Raw genomic sequence first — 19736 nt, forward strand, 5'->3', positions numbered from 1 at the left:
CGTGCACCTTCCGCCGACCACTGGCGACAACATCGATGTACTGTTGAGACCTCACGCCCCACATGTTGAGCAATTCGGCGGTACGTCCACCCGGCCTCCCGCAGGCCCACTATACGCCCTCGCTCAAAGTCCGTCAACTGCACATACGGTTCACGTCCACACTGTCGCGGCATGCTACCAGTGTTAAAGACTGCGATGGAGCTCCGTATGCCACGGCAAACTGGCTGACACTGACGGTGGCGGTGCACAAATGCTGCGGAGCTAGCGCCATTCGACGGCCAACACCGCGGTTCCTGGTGTGTCCGCTGTGCCGTGCGTGTGATCATTGCTTGTACAGCCCTCTCGCAGTGTCCGGAGCAAGTATGGTGAGTCTGACACACCGGTGTCAATTCATTTTTCCATTTCCAGGAGTGTATATAGTAGATAACATCTTAAGGGGAAACGCTGTACGTACATACATACATACATACATATAATTTGAAGTAAATCGCTCAAGAACTTTGAGATTTTTTGTTAACAACTTTTCACACTTACATCTTATACTTACATACGTCAGATGTAGATGTGAAACGTTGTTAACAAAAAATTTCAAAGTTCTTGATCTATTTACTTTAAATTTTTACACAATACTCAAGTAAACGTTCAGACAGACTTGGCTATATGTTTTTAAACAACAGTATACAGGTTTTCTGTTAAAACAAAGTGCGTGATACTTTAAATAACGCTGTGGTCTGCTGTGCACTGAAAATGTGCTTTTCTATTTTCTCTGTTACCCTCTATTTTAACTACTATATCCAAGCATTTAAACCATTAGGCAGACATTTCCTTCTTATGCACAGTTTTAAACAAAAATTTGTAAACAACAACGTGTTGCTTTATTTTCTTCCTTACAGTCGGTTTTATTAGAGAACAGGTGAAATTTATTACCGGCTTGTAAGCTTATGATTGAAATTCTATTACGGAATCTGTATAATCTGAAACTTTCTAATCTCACCCATTTGCAGGTTCCAACAGTGGGAAGTACTGCCATTCAAACAACTATCATCACAATCCAGCAACAACAGACGTCCTTCCACTCTGTACACCAATAATCCAAACCAAATAACACATTCATTTTAAGAGACTTCAGATCGCAATCAAGGTTTCACTGTGAATAAAAATCAACAAGGTTCAAAAGCCAGACAGAAGGAGGGAAAAGAAATGGGACAGAGAAAGGGGGGGGGATAGCCTTAGAGAGGGGGAAGAAGGAGATCGACAGAGAGAGGGCGGAGGCGGAGAGACAGAGGAGGGAGGAGGAGATCAAGACATACAGCCAATTCCCATACAAATTTAGCAGCTAAACAGCATTGGCAGGTCCACTAGTAACTGGTAATCTCAGTACATTTTTTCTTAAAATAATAAGTAAATCAACTTTACTCGTCAGGTACGTTGTCGTTAGTAATGCATGGTAAAGAACGGATCTATTACGAAGTGGGGCGTGCTGACGAATTTGTCGACCAAAAATAACATTCCTTTCAAAGCAATTTTTTTGCAAGGAGCTCTAACTGCCTAATCACAATTTCCATAGTAACAAATAAGGTTATTTATAATCCACATTATCTTCAGAAAATACAAAATTGGTAACTAGACACGTGACAAAATCATCTTTCCATAATAACTAGTTGACCTATGCTTATAATTCCCACTCTATCCCGATCAGTCATTGAAAGATAATACATGAAGGAGAAATAAGAAAATGCTAGTATTTATTAATAACAAAAGTATTATACTTTTAGTAGTAGTAACAAATATTAAACTCATTTTACCATAAAAAGTCGACATCATTATGTAAAACATGGTTGATTGTAAAACGTATAGAAAACGGATATTGTCTTAGTCAAACATATTTTTTAATTTTTTTATTGTACAGAACTTATTTGAAAACGATGTCAGCAGTTATAACGGCTACGTGTGTATTTAAGACAAACAAATACCACTGAATGTGGAAACTCGTGAAATAGTCACGTATAACTACTACCCATACGAAAAGACCGGTTCTGGTAAATACAGTCCTGCCGTTCGAAGCGCCAGACCTTGTGCTTTATAAATGGTCGGAGCGAAGGCTACTTTTCTCGGGAATTGTTTCCTTAACGTTTGGAAAGGCATGCTTCAATCGGAAGGCGTGAAGTTAATGCAGGGTATGAGCACAGTTTTATCGGAGTCGATGAATTTAGGAGTGACGATGTACTCGCCAAAGTGTATTACGACTAATACTGCACCATTAATTTGTTAATTGATTTCTCTGGCGATGAATATGGTGCCAATAACGCTATCGTAGTGAAAAGGAGTACACGTAGTTTGAAAATAGAATGTGACGTGTGTTCCCCTGGTAGAAGTTTAGCAGTAACGCCTGTCTATGCAATTGTTAAAACAACTATCTTTCTGCTTTGTTAAATGTGAAGCGAAATGTTGTCAAACAATGTTCTACCTGAGCTTTCCGGTCCGTCGATTAAGTAAAAATTGGGAATATAGTTTTCTTACTGAATGTACGAGTTCCTCATCTGTTGAGTTCTGTTCTTCTTCTAGCTTTTCGTAAGCTGTCTTGCTGTTAGTACGTTGATGCAATTCAGTTTATTTGCGCAGTACACAATGCTTGCTAAAAGAGAGTAAACAGCTCCAACCATAGAGATGCATTATAGTAAAATTAGATGTTAATGAATGGTGCCTTCGACGTGTATAGCGAAAATCGTGTGGAAAACTACGCTTGCTTAAGGAATGTAAACGACTGCAACAGCTCCCGTGCATTTTAGTTAAAAAGATTTTCAATAGAATGTCATCAAAATAAAGTTTCTAACAAAAATATTAACATTAAATTATTTTGTATTTTTCGTCATTAGGGTTGAACGAAATTGAAAACCATGCTTCAGTCATAAATTTCTATTATGTAATACTGGAGGTATGGTGCATCCACAAAAAAAAACCGCCGATGATCTTTACTGAATGCTCTAGTCGTTAAACCTAATAAAACAAACACTTGAAAAACCAATAAAAATAATTACAGCGTTAATTCTCTCAAACTTTACTAAAAGGCATCTGGTTCGAGTATAGCTTAACAACACTCAATTAATTAATTAAATTATAAGTGGACAATCGTCTTACATTTTAAACACCACGATCTTCCAAAATACGCTTTTGACAGCTCCTGTTGTGAGGCAGAAATTTAAACGCTAGCCTCACAAGTGAGGCTAAAGTGAAATTACTACATGAAAATTACGAAGAAATCGAAAAAAAATTACTGTAGGAAGGACTGACTCAGCACAAAGAAAAGTCAAAACAGCCTTTAACGAAATTAAAAGCAAAGGTGGTAACATTAAGAATGCAACGGTAATTCCACTGTTAAATGCAAAGGAGAGAGCGGACAGGTGGAAGGACTACACTGAAGGCCTCTACGAGGCGAAGATTTATCGGACGATTTGATAAAAGAAGAAGCAGGAGTCGATGTAGAAGAGGTAGAGGGTCCAGTATTAGAATTTTAAAAGAGCTTACGAACACTTATGATCGAATAAGGCAGAAGAATTAGATAACATTCTACAGGAATTCAAAAATCATTGGGGGGAGGTGGCAAAAAAACGACTGTTCACGCCGATGTGTAGGATGTATGAGTCTTGTAACATACCATCTGACTTTCAGAAAAACATCATCCACACAATTCCGAAGACTGCAAGAGCCGACAAGTGCGAGAAATATCGCACAACCACCTTAACATCCCATGCATCCAAGTTGCTGACAATAATAATATACAGACGAATAGAAAAGAAAATTGAGATTTTGTTAGATGACGATCAGTTTGCCTTTCCTAAATCAAAGGCACCTGAGAGGCAATTCTGACATTGCAGTTGATAATGAAAGCACCACTAAAGAAAACCAAGTCACTTTCATAGGGTTTGTTGACCTGAAAAAGCGTTTGACAATGTCTAATGGTGAAAAGTGTTCGAAAACAAAAAACAGGGTAAGCTATAGGTATAGACGGATAATATACAGTATGTACTAGTGTCAAGAGGGAAAAATAAGAGTGGAAGACCAAGCATGAAGTGCTCAGATAAAGAAGGGTGTAAGACAGTGATGTACCCTTTCGCCCCTACCAATCAGTCTATTCATCGAAGAAGCACTGACGGAAATAAAAGTTCAAGAGTGAAACTAAAATTAAAGGTGAAAGGATGTCTGTGTTAAGATTCGCTGATGGCACTGATATATTCAGTGAAAGTGAAGGAAAATTACAGGATCTGCTGACTAGAAAGGTCTAATGAATACAAAATATAGAGTGAGAACAAATGGAAGAAAGACGAAAATAAAAGACGAAAGTAATGAGAAGTAGCGGAGATGGCAACAGGATTGGGATTGGCGATCACGTTGTAGATGAAATTATGGAGTTATGGAATTCTAATACCTAGGTAGTAAAATAACTCATGACGGACGGATCAAGGAGGACATAAAAAGCAGACTAGTACCGGAAGAAATGGAATTCACTGCCAAGAGAAGTCTACTGGTATCAAACAAAGACCTTAATTTGAGGAAGAAGTATCGGAGAATGCGCGTTTGGAGCACAGTACTGTATGGTGGAGAAAAATGGACTGTGGGAAAGAAGGAAAAGAACAGAATCCAAGTGTTTGAGGTACGTTGCTACAGAAGAACGTTGAAAATTAGATGCACAAATAAGGTAAGGAATGAGGATGTTTCCCAGAGAATTGGCGAGTAAAGGACGATATGAAAAACACTGACAAGAAGAAGGGACAGGATGGTAGAACATCTGTTAAGACATCACAGAATAACTTCCATGATACTAGAAGGAGCTGTAGAAGGCAAAACTGTAGGGAAAGGCAGAGATCGGAATACATCCCGCAAAATAATTCAGGACGTAGGTTGCAAATGTTACTGTGAGATGAAGAAGTTGGCACAGGAAAGAAATTAGTGGCAGGCCGCATCAAACCGGTCAGAAGACTTATGACTAAAAAAAGACTTTATTCATTTTTTTGCAGGATAATTAATTAGAGCATAGCATTCAAGTGAATAAGCAAATCTTCCATGTGGTTTTTGAAGGCGTTACAGGTTTCATAAAACCCATAAAGGAGCAGCTGAATAACCGAGTATATGGAGCTTCTTCAAAGATATCTGACTCGCTAGAATATTTTCTGACTAATAGACCATAGTACATATACTTGGAGGGGCGAGGGTAGGGGATACCAACATAAACGAAAGAAAAGTCGAATCTTTTTAGTAAACCGTAACAGGGAAATGAATTTTATCAATAACCATAAACACTGTATCAGGCAGAGTCGTCTGGACTATCAAATTGTTCGATGGTGATGTTCTTGTCTACAATGTCCTACAATGAATATTCATCGTTAGGCGATTGTATACAAATGCAGAATGACAAAGTTTCTGTTTGGTGTAATCATTTGTTGGTCTCTTTAAAATGAGAAACAATGGCAGATAAAGTCAACAAATAGAAAGAAACCCACAGCAACCGATTTCAAGATTATTGGGGAGCTAGTAATATCCTTTAAATACACTGCCTGAATGAAGCATCCAGAACACATGGTCGGATGTCAGTGTAACTGTCTACTTGCACACACAATTCATGGTTATGTAAATTATTAGAGCTGTAAGTATCTGTGATAGAATTGTCACCAGAGTGCTTTAGTTTTGTTCACGTTTAGTGTTGTTCATGTATAGTGTAGTTTGTGTTTAGTGTTGTTGATAGGCCTGGTAGGGGATGTAAGGGGCGTGAACGATGTCAGATGTTGAGTGATCACTGTGAACGACAAGGAGGTGAGGCAGTGCATCAGCACCTGGCACAGCTGGAAAGGGGCCTCACTGTGGTTCCCCATTTGTCTGGCTGGTCGAATCATGGAATATCCAGACTTGTGGGACATTCGGATTTGGCAGTGGTCCAATGTTGGACTGCTTGGAAACGTGATGGCAGACATGCTCGTACTATGGTTCCAGTCAACGTCTGACCACCACAGCGGAGGATCGCCATATTGTGCAGGAAGCATATTGTAACCCCATTCGCAGATGTGCCTGCCATCCCAGAACAAGTAATGGATTCCTTGCCACATTCTGTATCATACTGCACCGCTGGTCAGAGATTAGAAGCAGCCGGATTAGAGAATTATGATCCCACGCGTAGGCTGTCGGTAACAGCGCAAACAAATGCTTGCGTTTGGAGTTGCGCAGTGACCGGGAACCTTGGAAGGCTGATGAATGTCGCCGGATTTTGTGCAGCGATTAACCGCAGTTCTACAGGTACTCTACCCCGGATGACCATCGTCCCCGAGTATGTGCGAGAGGTTGCATTCATTCCACGTTTTGGAGTGGCACAGTTATATTTTATTTATCTATGTAGTGATCAGGAAAACTGCTTACGTCCTGCCACAACTGCTATAAAAGAACGCTCATCATAATAGAGCGCATAAAATACTAGTTCATCTTACAACCTAACTGAATAAAAGATTTACTGAACTTTGACACACTTATTTGTCACAGGTGTACTGGATAATTTACTGCTGTTATGTAATAGCAAAGCATCACTTGATGCACTAATTAACAAACTGTTCTCTTGAGAATTACTGTTCAAAATTAACAAAAGCATATGTCCATCTGAAACTTTAACTGTCACTATCTTACTCGATAAAGTACACTGCTGTAGCTGAGGTCTCTAAACGAACTGGGCAGAGCTCCTGCTTCCTTGACACTATATTGATCTCAGGGGAGATGGCGCTGCCCTCCTGAGATGGGAGGTCTGATCTCCAGGAGCACTTCCTATACGTTACTGCGGATTACAGCGAGCCCTTGCTGATTTCTGTGGTATTGATTCGCAATGCCAACTTTGTTGCGGCAACACGATCTCTGATAGATGCCATAGATTACTGTCGTAAGTAAAATATTGCTACAACAACTTAGCCTTAAAGATTTGTTTACACTGTCTTCGATCGTTCTGGAGGATTGTTACGTTTAAATAGGTCGTTTCTAACGTTGTTTTTTTACTGTAGGACACCGCTATCCCAAGAATTTTGCACCACAAGGGGTAATAAAGAGCCAAAAATTTATGCAAGATTCAACAAATGTGCATCTGAATTTGAGCAGCCGTTTGAAACCGTTAGAAACCGATTACGGTGCTATTTCTGTAAATAAATACCATTACCAACATTGGTCGGTTGTTGTCTTCTTCTTTCAACGAATCAATCTCTGTTTTAATTATGATCTTGAAAAAACTCAAGCTGCAGTCACGGAACTTGGTACCCACCATTCTGTACATATTTACCCCTTAGTGCGACACCGACTATGGAAGACATAGCGGAGACCGTGGTTTTAGATATCTGCGTTTTATATTTCATTAACCTCCAAAATCACCTCCCCGTCATTGTAGAAATGGCGACCACACAAAGGTTTCTTCGTATGAGGAAAGAGGGAGAACTCACTGGATGCCATGTCACAGAAAGACACGTATTACTGTGTCCTGTGCACAATGAGCTGGGGCTTTGTCTTGGAGATTTCCATAGCACGCTTCTGTAACGGTCTGCCCGTATGACTAAAATGCTTGGTGTGGTGGGGTTTCAAATGGGTGTGAATACCGTGGAGTCCAGTGGCGGCGACCTGGACCTGCAAGAAGTTGGAAACTGATCCATGGCTGTTTCCACTTTTTTCTAGTGTCCGCTTCGACAGTTAACCAAGCTGTTTGACAATCTTATAACTGGTAATAAAATTCCAAATTAATGGAGAACTAGTATTACAATTATCACGTAAAAAAAAGGAGATTTGGAAGACCCATCCAATGAGAGAGGGATAAATCTACTAATTTCAGTTCTTAAACTCATAACAAAAATGGTAGGAAATAAAATAAAAAGCATTACAGCACATGCAGAGGAGAAGTATAGTGTTAGATACGGTAGGTTATGCACAGATGCAGAATTCATCCTTAGACATTCAATAAAACCAGATGCAGACATTTATTCCAACTACATTCAGGTGAAAATTGATTCCAAGTTAACTGGCTGCGTAGCAGTTAATAGTGGTGTTAGACAAGGTGACTCTGACCTCGCTACTTTTTAATGTAGACTTTCGAGGAGATAAAGAAGGTATTCGCTGGTAGTTGTTACAGAAATGGGGACGAAGAAGTAAAAATCATTTATAAAGCAGACGATGCAGTCCTGCTGGCAAATAGTGAACACCATCCGTACCAACTTCTACATATATTTAACTTGGGAGCCAAAAAGCGAAGTGTACTCATATTCACTCAAAAAAACAAAACAAAAAAACACATCTGTGGAACCAATTAGATGAAAACTGGAAGTCGATGGAAGAATTACTCAACACGTAAAGACTTTAAAATATATTGATATTGGACATTCCAGCAGTGGAAGCGTCGGAAAGGTAACTAGAGAACAAGTAGAAGAAGCAAACAAATCGGCAGGGCGTTTAAATGACAGTATTTGGAGAAACAAGTATACAGAAAAAGATGCAAACAAGAATCTATATAACGATATTGATCCCAATTATGACATGCACAGTTGAGATAAGACCGGCACCATAAAAAACAAACAGACTTTGGTAACCATGGTAATGAAAATTATGTGAAGGATTGCAAGGAAGAGACTGAGAGTTATAGAGAGAGGTGAAAGCATTAGAAAACGATGTAAATTGGTACCCCTTAACGAGTGGGTACGTAAGAGAAAGCACGAATGGGACGCACACAAAGGCATGATGCACGTGGACGGTCAATATTTCTTTCACCAGCTGGTGATTTACTTCTTACGAGTTTCATAATCTTCCGCAGGCGTCGCGCTCATCCGTCTCCACACTACGAGATGGCGCTGTCTTAGAGATGGACCAAATTCTTCTTCCGCCGATCTGTGTATTAATATGTAACGTAGCCAATGAGATTGCAGCTAACGTAGAACCTTTTCTTCTCGCGGATCACACTCGCGCAGTGATACCTGAACGCTCGAGGTATTATAACAAGTGTACAGACATCCGATTGGTCAGTCTACATTAGTCTGCATTAGTCTGTACCAGTCTATAGCCAAGTTTCAGGCTGCGCCTAATAAGATTATCATATTCCTGTACATAACTATGAAGATAAATGACTAGACACTTTGTCAAGTATCAGGGATATGTGAGAATAAGATTAACGTACCAAGACCAAAAGGAACTTCAGATTGTCAACTGTAAACACCATCCAGAATCAAGTTACGTAATATGCTTTTTTATTATTTTAATAAATATGTGTGAAAATTGATCTAGTTCTGTTTAAAGTCGGTCGCCGTCAATCTGCCACTTTTAGTGTGCAAGTGGCATTTCTATCGTCTGACCTAACGGCAGAAGATAAACAAGCCACGATAAGACCACGAGACATATTGCTGACACTCGCCTACTTCGCTAGAGCGACAAGTCAAATTATCTGATGTTGAGTGTACCGAAGGTCATACAGCACGCACACCACACTAGGTGATACTCAAAATGTTTTTGCTTAACCCTCGTAAATGCGCTCAGGACCTGCAGTTGCTTCTAGAATGCAGGGCACATATATAAACAAGAACTAGTAAATAAAAAATAATAGTTAAATAGAGACAGGAAGATCAGCCGAAGGTACAAACAATAAATGACAGTTTCAAATCAGTCTAAAGAGTTTAAGGGTTCATCAACAGACAGACTCCGCTGATGTAGGACGATGTCAGAGTTGCTTCCCCCTTTTGCAGAACGATGTGACTTCAGCCCTCCTCCTCTGGTCGCCGCTGGAGACAATTTTCTGCTCGAGGCCTCTCCGATAAATTACGGCGCTATGAGACATCCTAGTTCGACCCGGCCTGCTTTGCCTGTCACGGCCCGCCGGCGCAGTAAGTGTCTGCAAATGGAGCGCGGCGTTCTGCGCGCACAAAGGCGTCCAGAGGCCTGTAACGGCTCCCTGCAGGCCGGAAGCCGCCAGTGATAAACTGGCCCTCAGCCGCCGCAGTCGCTATATAGGAAGCACCGCCCCACTGCTCACATTCCGCTGCCCTGTAACTCTGCCAGCCTGTGCAGCTATAAGCACTAGTACTCAATGACTCCTGCCGCGTTCTAAACACTAGTGGAAAACCAAAGAAACAAGTACCCTGCAGTAATGTTACAGTATCAATCGACTTTTAGATACCGATTGCCCTCGATTTGCACCACATAATATTCATGGATTCACGAACGTGAGGCGACAAACATTTATTTAATGCGGCCCACCACCTAGTCTTCTCTTGCGCCAATTCCTTCATCTAGTAGTAGCACTTACATCTGACATCCTCGTCTATACTGCATGTTGAATTTATTGCAACTGTCTCCTCATGAAGCATTTAATGTCAAGTTTACTTACGCTCTCTCTCTCTCTCTCTCTCTCTCTCTCTCTCTCTCTCTCTCTCTCTCCCTCTCTCTCTCCCTCTCCCTCCCTCCCTCCCTCCCTCTCTCTCTCTCTCTCTCTCTCTCTCTCTCTCTCTCTCTTTCTGTGTGTGTGTGTGTGTGTGTGTGTGTGTGTGTGTGTGTGTGTGTAAGCTGGTATCATCGGAATTCATATACAGGGTGGTGCATTGGTAGTGACCGGGCCAAATATCCCACGAAATAAGCTTCAAACGAAAAAACTACAAAGAACAAAACTTGTCTAGCTGTGATTGGCCGGCTAGATGGCGCTACCATAGGTCAAAAGGAGATCAACTGCGTTTTCTTAAATAAAAACCCCCATTTTTGTTACCTGTTCGTGTAGTACGTAAAGAAATATGAATGTTTTTGTTGGACCACTTTTTTCGCTTTGTGATCGATGGCGCTGAAATAGTCACAAATGTATAAGTACGTGGTATCACGTAACATTACGCCAGTGCGAACGGTATTTGCTTCGTGATACATTACCCGTGTTAAAATGGACTGTTTAGCAATTGCGGAAAGGGTCGATATCGTGTTGATGTATGGCTGTTGTGATGAATATGTCAAACGGGCGTGTGCTATGTATGCTGTTCGGTATCCTGGACGACATCATCCAAGTGTCCGGCCCGTTCGCCAAATAGTCACTTTATTTAAAGAAACAGGCGCGCGATTACCCAAGCGATCTAGAGCGTTGCTGTCATGGACGGTGCGGTTAGTCCCCGCGGAGGTTCGAGTCCTATCCTCGGGCATGGGTGTATGTGGTTGTCCTTAGAATAATTTAGGTTAAGTAGTGTGTAAGCTTAGGGACTGATGAACTTAGGAGTTAAGTCCCATAAGATTTCACACGCATTTAAGGAAACAGGAAGTGTTCAGCCACATGTGAAACGTCAACAACGACCTGCAACAAATGATGCTGCCCATGTAGGTGTTTTAGGTGCTGTCGCAGCTAATCCACACATCAGTATCAGACAAATTGCGCGTGAATCAGGTAACTCACAAATGTCGAAGTTGAGAATGCTACATCATCATCGATTGCACCCGTACCATATGTCTATGCACTAGGAATTGCATGGCGATGACTTTGAACGTCGTGTATAGTTCTGCCACTGGGTACAAGGGAAGTTAAGGGACGTTGTCAGTTTTTTTGCACGCGTTCTATTTAGCGACGAAGAGTCATTCACCAACAGCGCTAACGTAAAACGGCATAATATGCACTATTGGACAACGGAAAATCCACGATGGCTGCGACAAGTGGAACATCAGCGACCTTGGCGGGTTAATGTATGGTGCATCATTATGGGAGGAAGGACAATTGGCCCCCATGGCAATCTAAATGGTGCAATGTATGCGCATTTCCTACGTAATGTTCTTCCGATATTACTACAAGATGTTTCACTGCAAGACAGATTGGCGATGTGTTTCCAACACGATGGATGTCCGGCACATAGTTCGCGTGCGGTTGATGCGGTATTGACTAGCATTATTCATGACAGGTGGAATGGTCGTCGAAGCACCATACAATGGCCCGCACGTTTACCGGACCTGACGTCCCCGGATTTCCTTATGTGGGGAAAGTTGAAGCATATTTACTATAGAGATCCGCCGATAACGCCTGACAAAATGCGTCAGCCCATTGTCAATGCATGTGCGAACATTACGGAAGGCGAACTACTCGCTGTCGAGAGGAATGTCGTTACACGTATTGCCAAATGCACTGAGGTTGACGGACATCATTTTGAGCATTTATTGCATTAATATGGTATTTACAGGTAATCACACTGTAACAGCATGCATTCTCAGAAATGATTAGTTCACAAAGGTACATGTATCACATTGGAACAACAGAAATAAAATGTTCAAACGTACCTGCGTTCTGTATTTTAATGTAAAAAACCTACCTGTTACGAACTGTTTGTCTAAAATTGTGAGCCATATGTGACTATTACAGTGCCATCTATCACAAAGTGAAAAAAGTAGCCAACTTAAACATTCAAATTTCTTTACGTACTACACAAATATGTAATAAAAATGGAGGTTCCTATTTAAAAATGGCAGTTGATATCCGTTTGACCTATGGCAGCGCTGTCTAGCGGGCCAACCATAGCGCCATCTGGTTTCCCCCTTCAAGCTAGACAAGTTTAGTTCTTTGTAGTTTTTTCGTATGACGCTTATTTCGTGAGATATTTGGCCCGATCACTATCAGTGGACCACCCTGTATATGGATACCACGAGGCACTGGAGCCATGATAAACTCGTTGTCTAGTTGCATTTGGGTCGGATAAGTTTCTGAACACATCCATGTGATAATGAGGCTGCAGCGGCTCGGAAACTAGTTAATGTTGATTCCATAAGGGACAGTTATGCACACCGTCTGTTAATTAATTAAGGAATGATAAGAACACAGCAAGCAGGTGCAGTCCCAATCCCACAAGCTTTTTATTGTTCTTTCGTAACCACTGCACTAAACATGGCTGTTTGTCTCGATAAGCAAGAAAAATGATAAACCATTGGGACTGCGGCTGATGGCTGTGTTCCTATTCTTCCTTAACATCTTATGAGGACTGCGACTGTTTGCTCATTATACTTACATTACGCGCCAAGTCCGTGTGTCATCATTAATAAAAGTTGTGTGGAAAATGCGACATATACATCATTATTGTTTCTCTTGTTGCTATTTGCGCTTGGATACACTGTAGCGCAGTCATTGGCACCGAAAACGTTATAAATTAAATTCATATAAACAAAATTTGTTAATAACAGAGAACATTCTTGATAACAGATGGAATGGTATTCGTCTTCAAAAGTTGTAAGACGGAATGCGTGTAGTGTCTGGATAGTTCCGTCGCATTGACTGTTAAAGGTAAAGCTCCCGCTTCTAGTGCCGGTCCATCCACAGTTCTCTATTTTCGTATGATTTATAAGGTTTGTCGACAACAGGAGTCTATGAAAAGTTGGTGAAAGGTTAAACGAATCTACTTTATTCTCAGATTTAAAGAAACGATAGTCTGAATTACAGCATATACAACCTTCCGTTGGAGATAGTTCATGACAAGAATATCGTAAAACTGCAACTGTAGAGGAAAACATCAGGAATGTTCACACACAATTCAGAGTTATTCATCAGTAACTCCACTGTTCTAGAAGATGACTGCGTGAAAACTACAAGAAACAAACACATATCAACGGGTATAACGTGTCTCCAAGGTTGTGGCTTACACTGCAGATGCTCAGTACGGAATATACTGCCTGGGAAGGCGCAATGGCAGCAGCCCACTTTGGAATTGTGTTAATTGGGTTGCCTAACTGCAGACGTGAACTAATTCGACGCGGTAGTACGGAAAGGGTCAGTTGTCTCCTTGTTCTGACTCGCTTGCTCCATAGTGGTGTACTCCGCAACTACCAAAGGCGCGTATTACGAATCGAAATTTGCAGAGATTTTGTATTCATTGTATTTGTCATTTATGTGTTTTAGTTTCTTACAGTCATCTTCTGAAACTCTGTTAGTAACCTCCACTAATAATAAATCTACAAAACCTTCGTGTCTGTCTGTTGGTCTTTGAACACGTTATGCATGCATGCTCATATGTTCCACATCTCCTCCGCTACCACTGGAGGGATTTCAAAGAACCTTGGTACACGTATTACTTTCATTCATCCAGTATTTGAGAACGAGAGCAGTTAGTGACTTGTAACAGGCTTTACACGTAATTTAAAACCCTTACGGAACTTTTCCTCGGTGACATCCGCCACGTAATGATTAAAGGAAAAAGGTTGTCACTTACTTCATTTTCACTGTTCCTTTTCACATCAATCATGACGTTTTAATTTATCACTTCTTTACTACTAACTGTATTCATGACACATTTTGCAGACAGTGTTCACATGCACCACTGAATGTACGTGCAGAATTATATCTATGTATGACACATAGTCGAGGATATATGACGCCACAAACACTGAGATGCGTAAAAAACTGCTGCATCATGCATGACGTTTAAATTTATTATTACTAACTCGCTGAATCGATTTCGGTGAAATATGGCATGGAGATAGCTTGAATCTCGAGGAAGAACACAGCCTACTTTGAAAGTGTGCAGCACAAGATACTATTTGATTTGAACAAGATTATATGAATTAAGGAAAAATATATAGCCTTCGACAAAGAACTTTATCGTATTTGTGAAAATGCTATCTTGGTTCATGTCTGCTACATGGTGCGATTCGAAATTATGCATACAATGCGTATACAACCGCCTGTGCGTTTATTCCAAACTTCCACACTATTTGTCACATAATATACAGCTACATCCCGCACTATCCATTATTTGGTAACGAGAGAACTTCGTGATTTGCAACAAACTTTACATTTAATTTCAAACTTTTCAGAAACTTTTTCTCGCTGACGACTCCCCAAATGATGAAAGGCAAAAGCTGATCGATTGCTACAGTTTCGTTGTTCATGTAGTAAAATTTTCGAGCCAGGCATAACGTCATGACGTTTACATTTATTGCTTCTTTGCTACTGGAGGTATTCGCAGAACATTTAGCAGACTGTATCCACATATATTGCTGAATCTACCTACAAAATTATATGATAGTACTACATATATTTCAAGAGATATGAGTGAAGGAGGAGATGGACACTGATAGGGAGGGAGGAGATGAGCAGATACAAGGGAGAGCAGCAGATGGACAGAGGGAGGGGCAAGAGGAGGTAGACAGAGATTGGACGAAGGAGAGGATAGATAGATGGGGGTACAGGAGATGGACAGAGAGGGACGCAGAGGAAATGGAAAGAGATAGGGAGAAGGAGGAGACAGATAGGAGGGAGGGGGGTGAAGGAGGTGGACAGAGAGAAGGTGGAGAAGAAAATGGAGAGAGAACGGGGCACAGGAGAAGGGCAGAGATAGGGGCTAGAATGAAATGAATACATAGCAGGGTAGAGCTGGGTGCATACCTAGTTGTGAATAACCGTGTTTATGTTGGACTGAGGCCGATAAAAATTGTATTCAGTACTTGATGCTATAGTCACATCGGAAGGAAGATACGTTCATTTTACAAGAAACGTATACAGACAACAGCTGTAGCGTTTGGTGGAAATACAAAAACGATATTTACAGCAGCCGTTTTAAAGAGAATCTGACTCGATCCAACGCCGATTAGTTACCATGAATGAGACATGTATCTATCACTCCCTACAGGAATAGAATTTCAAGACGGCCTAAGACGACTAAAACCGGTCTGTGAAGAAATAAATAATGTTTACACAACACAGGAAAGTGTTTACTTTTTTATATTGGAAAACAATAAGAAGCACTCCTGGAAATTGAAATAACTACACCGTGAATTTATTGTCCCAGGAAGGGGAAACTTTATTGACACATTCCTGGGGTCAGATACATCACATGATCACACTGACAGAACCACAGGCACTTAGACACAGGCAACAGAGCATGCACAATGTCGGCACTAGTACAGTGTATATCCACCTTTCGCAGCAATGCAGGCTGCTATTCTCCCATGGAGACGATCGTAGAGATGCTGGATGTAGTCCTGTGGAACGGCTTGCCACGCCATTTCCACCTGGCGCCTCAGTTGGATCAGCGTTCGTGCTGGACGTGCAGACCGCGTGAGACGACGCTTCATCCAGTCACAAACATGCTCAATGGGGGACACATCCGGAGATCTTGCTGGCCAGGCTAGTTGACTTACACCTTCTAGAGCACGTTGGGTGGCACGGGATACATGCGGACGTGCATTGTCCTGTTGGAACAGCAAGTTCCCTTTCCGGTCTGGGAATGGTAGAACGATGGGTTCGATGACGGTTTGGATGTACCGTGCACTATTCAGTGTCCCCTCGACGATCACCAGAGGTGTACGGCCAGTGTAGGAGATCGCCCCCCACACCATGATGCCCGGTGTTGGCCCTGTGTGCCTCGGTCGTATGCAGTCCTGATTGTGGCGCTCACCTGCACGGCGCCAAACACGCATACGACCATCATTGGCACCAAGGCAGAAACGACTCTCATCGCTGAAGACGACACGTCTCCATTCGTCCCTCCATTCACGCCTGTCGCGACACCACTGGAGGCGGGCTGCACGATGTTGGGGCGTGTGCGGAAGACAGCCTAACGGTGTGCGGGACCGTAGCCCAGCTTCATGGAGACGGTAGCGAATGGTCCTCGCCGATACCCCAGGAGCAACAGTGTCCCTAATTTGCTGGGAAGTGGCGGTGCGGTCCCCTACGGCACTGCGTAGGATCCTACGGTCTTGGCGTGCATCCGCGCGTCGCTGCGGTCCGGTCCCAGGTCGACGGGCACGTGCACCTTCCGTCGATCACTGGCGACAACATCGATGTACTGTTGAGACCTCACGCCCCACGTGTTGAGCAATTCGGCGGTATGTCCACCCGGCCTCCCGCATGCCCACTATACGCCCTCGCTCAAAGTCCGTCAACTGCACATACGGTTCACGTCCACGCTGTCGCGGCATGCTACCAGTGTTAAAGACTGCGATGGAGCTCCGTATGCCACGGCAAACTGGCTGACACTGACGGCGGCGGTGCACAAATGCTGCGCAGCTAGCGCCATTCGACGGCCAACACCGCGGTTCCTGGTGTGTCCGCTGTGCCGTGCGTGTGATCATTGCTTGTACAGCCCTCTCGCAGTGTCCGGAGCAAGTATTGTGTGTCTGACACACCGGTGTCAATGTGTTCTTTTTTCCATTTCCAGGAGTATACATAAGCGGTCAGGACCAAACAGATGGATAAATTCGTGAGAAGATACCAGCATTTACAGAGATGATAACCATCTACTTTGGTAGTGGGAAAACTAAGTACGAATTTTTGTGTCATCCATTCAACCCACTCCAAGAGAGGTTGCGTAGTACTAGTACGCTTAACTCATTTATAGTAGACCGACAGTTGAAATACCCATTCGACCACCGTGATTTTCATAAACCGTAGGAAAATCCCGGGATAGTTTTTTTTTTCTTTCTTTTTTTTTTAAATATCACGGCCTTTTCCTTAACCATCCTTCACCTGTTTGAGCTTGTTCTCCATCTCTAACGACCTCAAAGTCGACGGGACGGTAAACACTGATGTTCCTTACTTTCGCTCTATCCACCTAATTGGTCACTGCCTGGCGTCCAACTCATCCCGTACTGAAATAGTTAAATTGCTCTAAATATGCCAGATCCAATGAAAAAGTTATTGTAGCTACAGTCACTTTAAACCGATCTTCCATTGCCGTCTTCGAGGATGGTATCTATTCATTGCAAAAACTTTTGAGAAACTGCAATGACTTAAAAGGGGATTAGTCCCAAATAGATGTGTCTCTTTGACATAGAAAAAAATCCTTGTTTTGCTATCAGACAGAACTTTTCACCTTCTGCTCTCGTAGTGCGCATAGAACTGCAATGTTATAGCTGGAATTCACTAAATTACGTCCTAGATCTTCGTACTTTCCCGCTCGCTGCGCTATTGATTCTACAGAAAAAATGAGCAAGAACTCCCTGTAGGAAACTTAATGTGCGAGTAGTTAAATTTTGTAATAAAATACATTTACGCTGGAGGCCACAGTTTTCGAGTTATTCAGGATAAACGAAAGTGCCTTCCATCGCACCTTCACGCCACTCTCATACCTCACGAATCAGGATGTCAGGTATCCAGTTCGTGGCACTCTTTCCTACCACTGTACAAAAATCACCGAATACACAATCTATTCCCGATATCTGAACTTCTTTCCTCTCTGTTCACTGAGTTATTATGCTACCCACATAGCCGGCTGCTTCGATAACATTATTAATTTAAACGAGCCTGTAAAGGTAATGAAAGAAAATGTTGCAGTAAAACTAAGTGCGTAGACAAGTCGATCCAAACCTAATTTTTTTTTAGCACAACAGTTTCGTAGTCAGACGGTCTGCGAACACAATAATGTAATTTTTTATTTTATGCTGTGAAAATTCGCAAAACTCCAAGGTAGAATTTACACAAACGTCAAACTTTACTTTTTGTAGGTGATCGACATATGTAGTGGCGTAATAAAGCCATTAGATGAAAACCAAAAAAGGTAGTATGTGGGAAATGATACGTCCAGTCGGAAAAGTTTGTAGAGTGGTAGAAATGAGTGCCATTAACGACGTACTAGAAATACTGGCCTGTCGGGGATGAGTGTGGGAGTGGGGGTGCGTTTCAAGGTCACTTTTGCATGTTTTGGTTGAATAACTCAAAAACTACAGCCTCCAGCGAAAACTTAGCTTAATACAAAATTTTAATTACATTAAAAATGGTTCAAATGGCTCTGAGCACTATGGGACTTAACATCTGAGGTCACCAGTCACCTAGAACTTAGAACTACTTAAACCTCATTAACCTAAGGACATGACACACATCCATGCCCGAGGCAGGATTCGAACCTGCGACCGTAGCAGTTCGCGATTCCAGACTGAAGCGCTTAGAACCGCAAATTACATTAAATTTCCTATAAAAATACTGTTTATTTTTTCCACATGACCAATAGTTTCGGCACAGCGAACGAGAGAACATAAAAAATCTCACTCGTGGTTTATGAAGGGCAACTATAGCATTGCGGGTTGCCCAAAACGGCAGCGGTAGGGACAGATTGCTCCCACTGTACGTATTTCTGTGTACGTTTTCTGTCACGTCGCATAATCTTGAACTTTATGCTTACTTGAACGAACATACCTCTTGGCAGCAACACGCTACAACCAAAAGATCGTGCTGTGTACTCTGTTTGTAGCGGCAGCGCGTCATGTTGCAGGCTGGTGGTGACGGAGGCCCGCGGCTCGGTGGCGCCACGACTTACAGACACCCGGAGTCACGTGACCGCCCGAGCCAAGCAGCCCGCAGAGCTGCCGTGCGCTGCGCAGGCCTACCCGCTGCCCCAGTACACGTGAGTACCTGTCAGCTACCTAACCTCGCTATGCTGGTGACAATACAGAATAGTATGGGCGCTTACGGTACGACTACCTCGTTTCCTGATGGTATCTACTCACTTGTAGTTATCTTTCATCTCCATCTGATACAGTCTCTCTCAAAACCATCTTTCACTGATATCTGGCTGAAAAGCAACTAAAGTCTATCCGTCTTCCTGTTCGACTTTACCAATAAATGAGAGTTCCGGGCACTGAATACACAGGGCAACGAAATTTTTTTTTTGAAAAACATTTTTTTTTTGCTTTGATAGCTAATCTTTATAGATTTTTATGAACTGAATCCAAATCTAGCCTTAGTTTTTTTGTATCACCCATAGTTTTCGAGCAACATGCTTTTTATTATATAGTATAAAAGTCCTATG

At 42.1% G+C, this 19736-nt stretch overlaps 1 protein-coding gene across 1 annotated transcript in view; it reads left to right on the plus strand.

Moving 5' to 3' along the window:
• LOC126335706 (Down syndrome cell adhesion molecule-like protein Dscam2) overlaps window positions 1-19335 on the plus strand; it is a 326975-nt gene extending 307640 nt beyond the window's left edge. Inside the window, exon 6 of the mRNA XM_049999163.1 lies at window positions 19200-19335. Within this exon, the coding sequence (XP_049855120.1) occupies window positions 19200-19335 (136 nt within the window). The remainder of the gene's footprint in view (window positions 1-19199) is intronic.
• Window positions 19336-19736: the final 401 nt, after the last annotated feature.

This window comes from Schistocerca gregaria, chromosome 2, assembly GCF_023897955.1.
Source record: "Schistocerca gregaria isolate iqSchGreg1 chromosome 2, iqSchGreg1.2, whole genome shotgun sequence".
Lineage (NCBI taxonomy): Eukaryota > Metazoa > Arthropoda > Insecta > Orthoptera > Acrididae > Schistocerca > Schistocerca gregaria.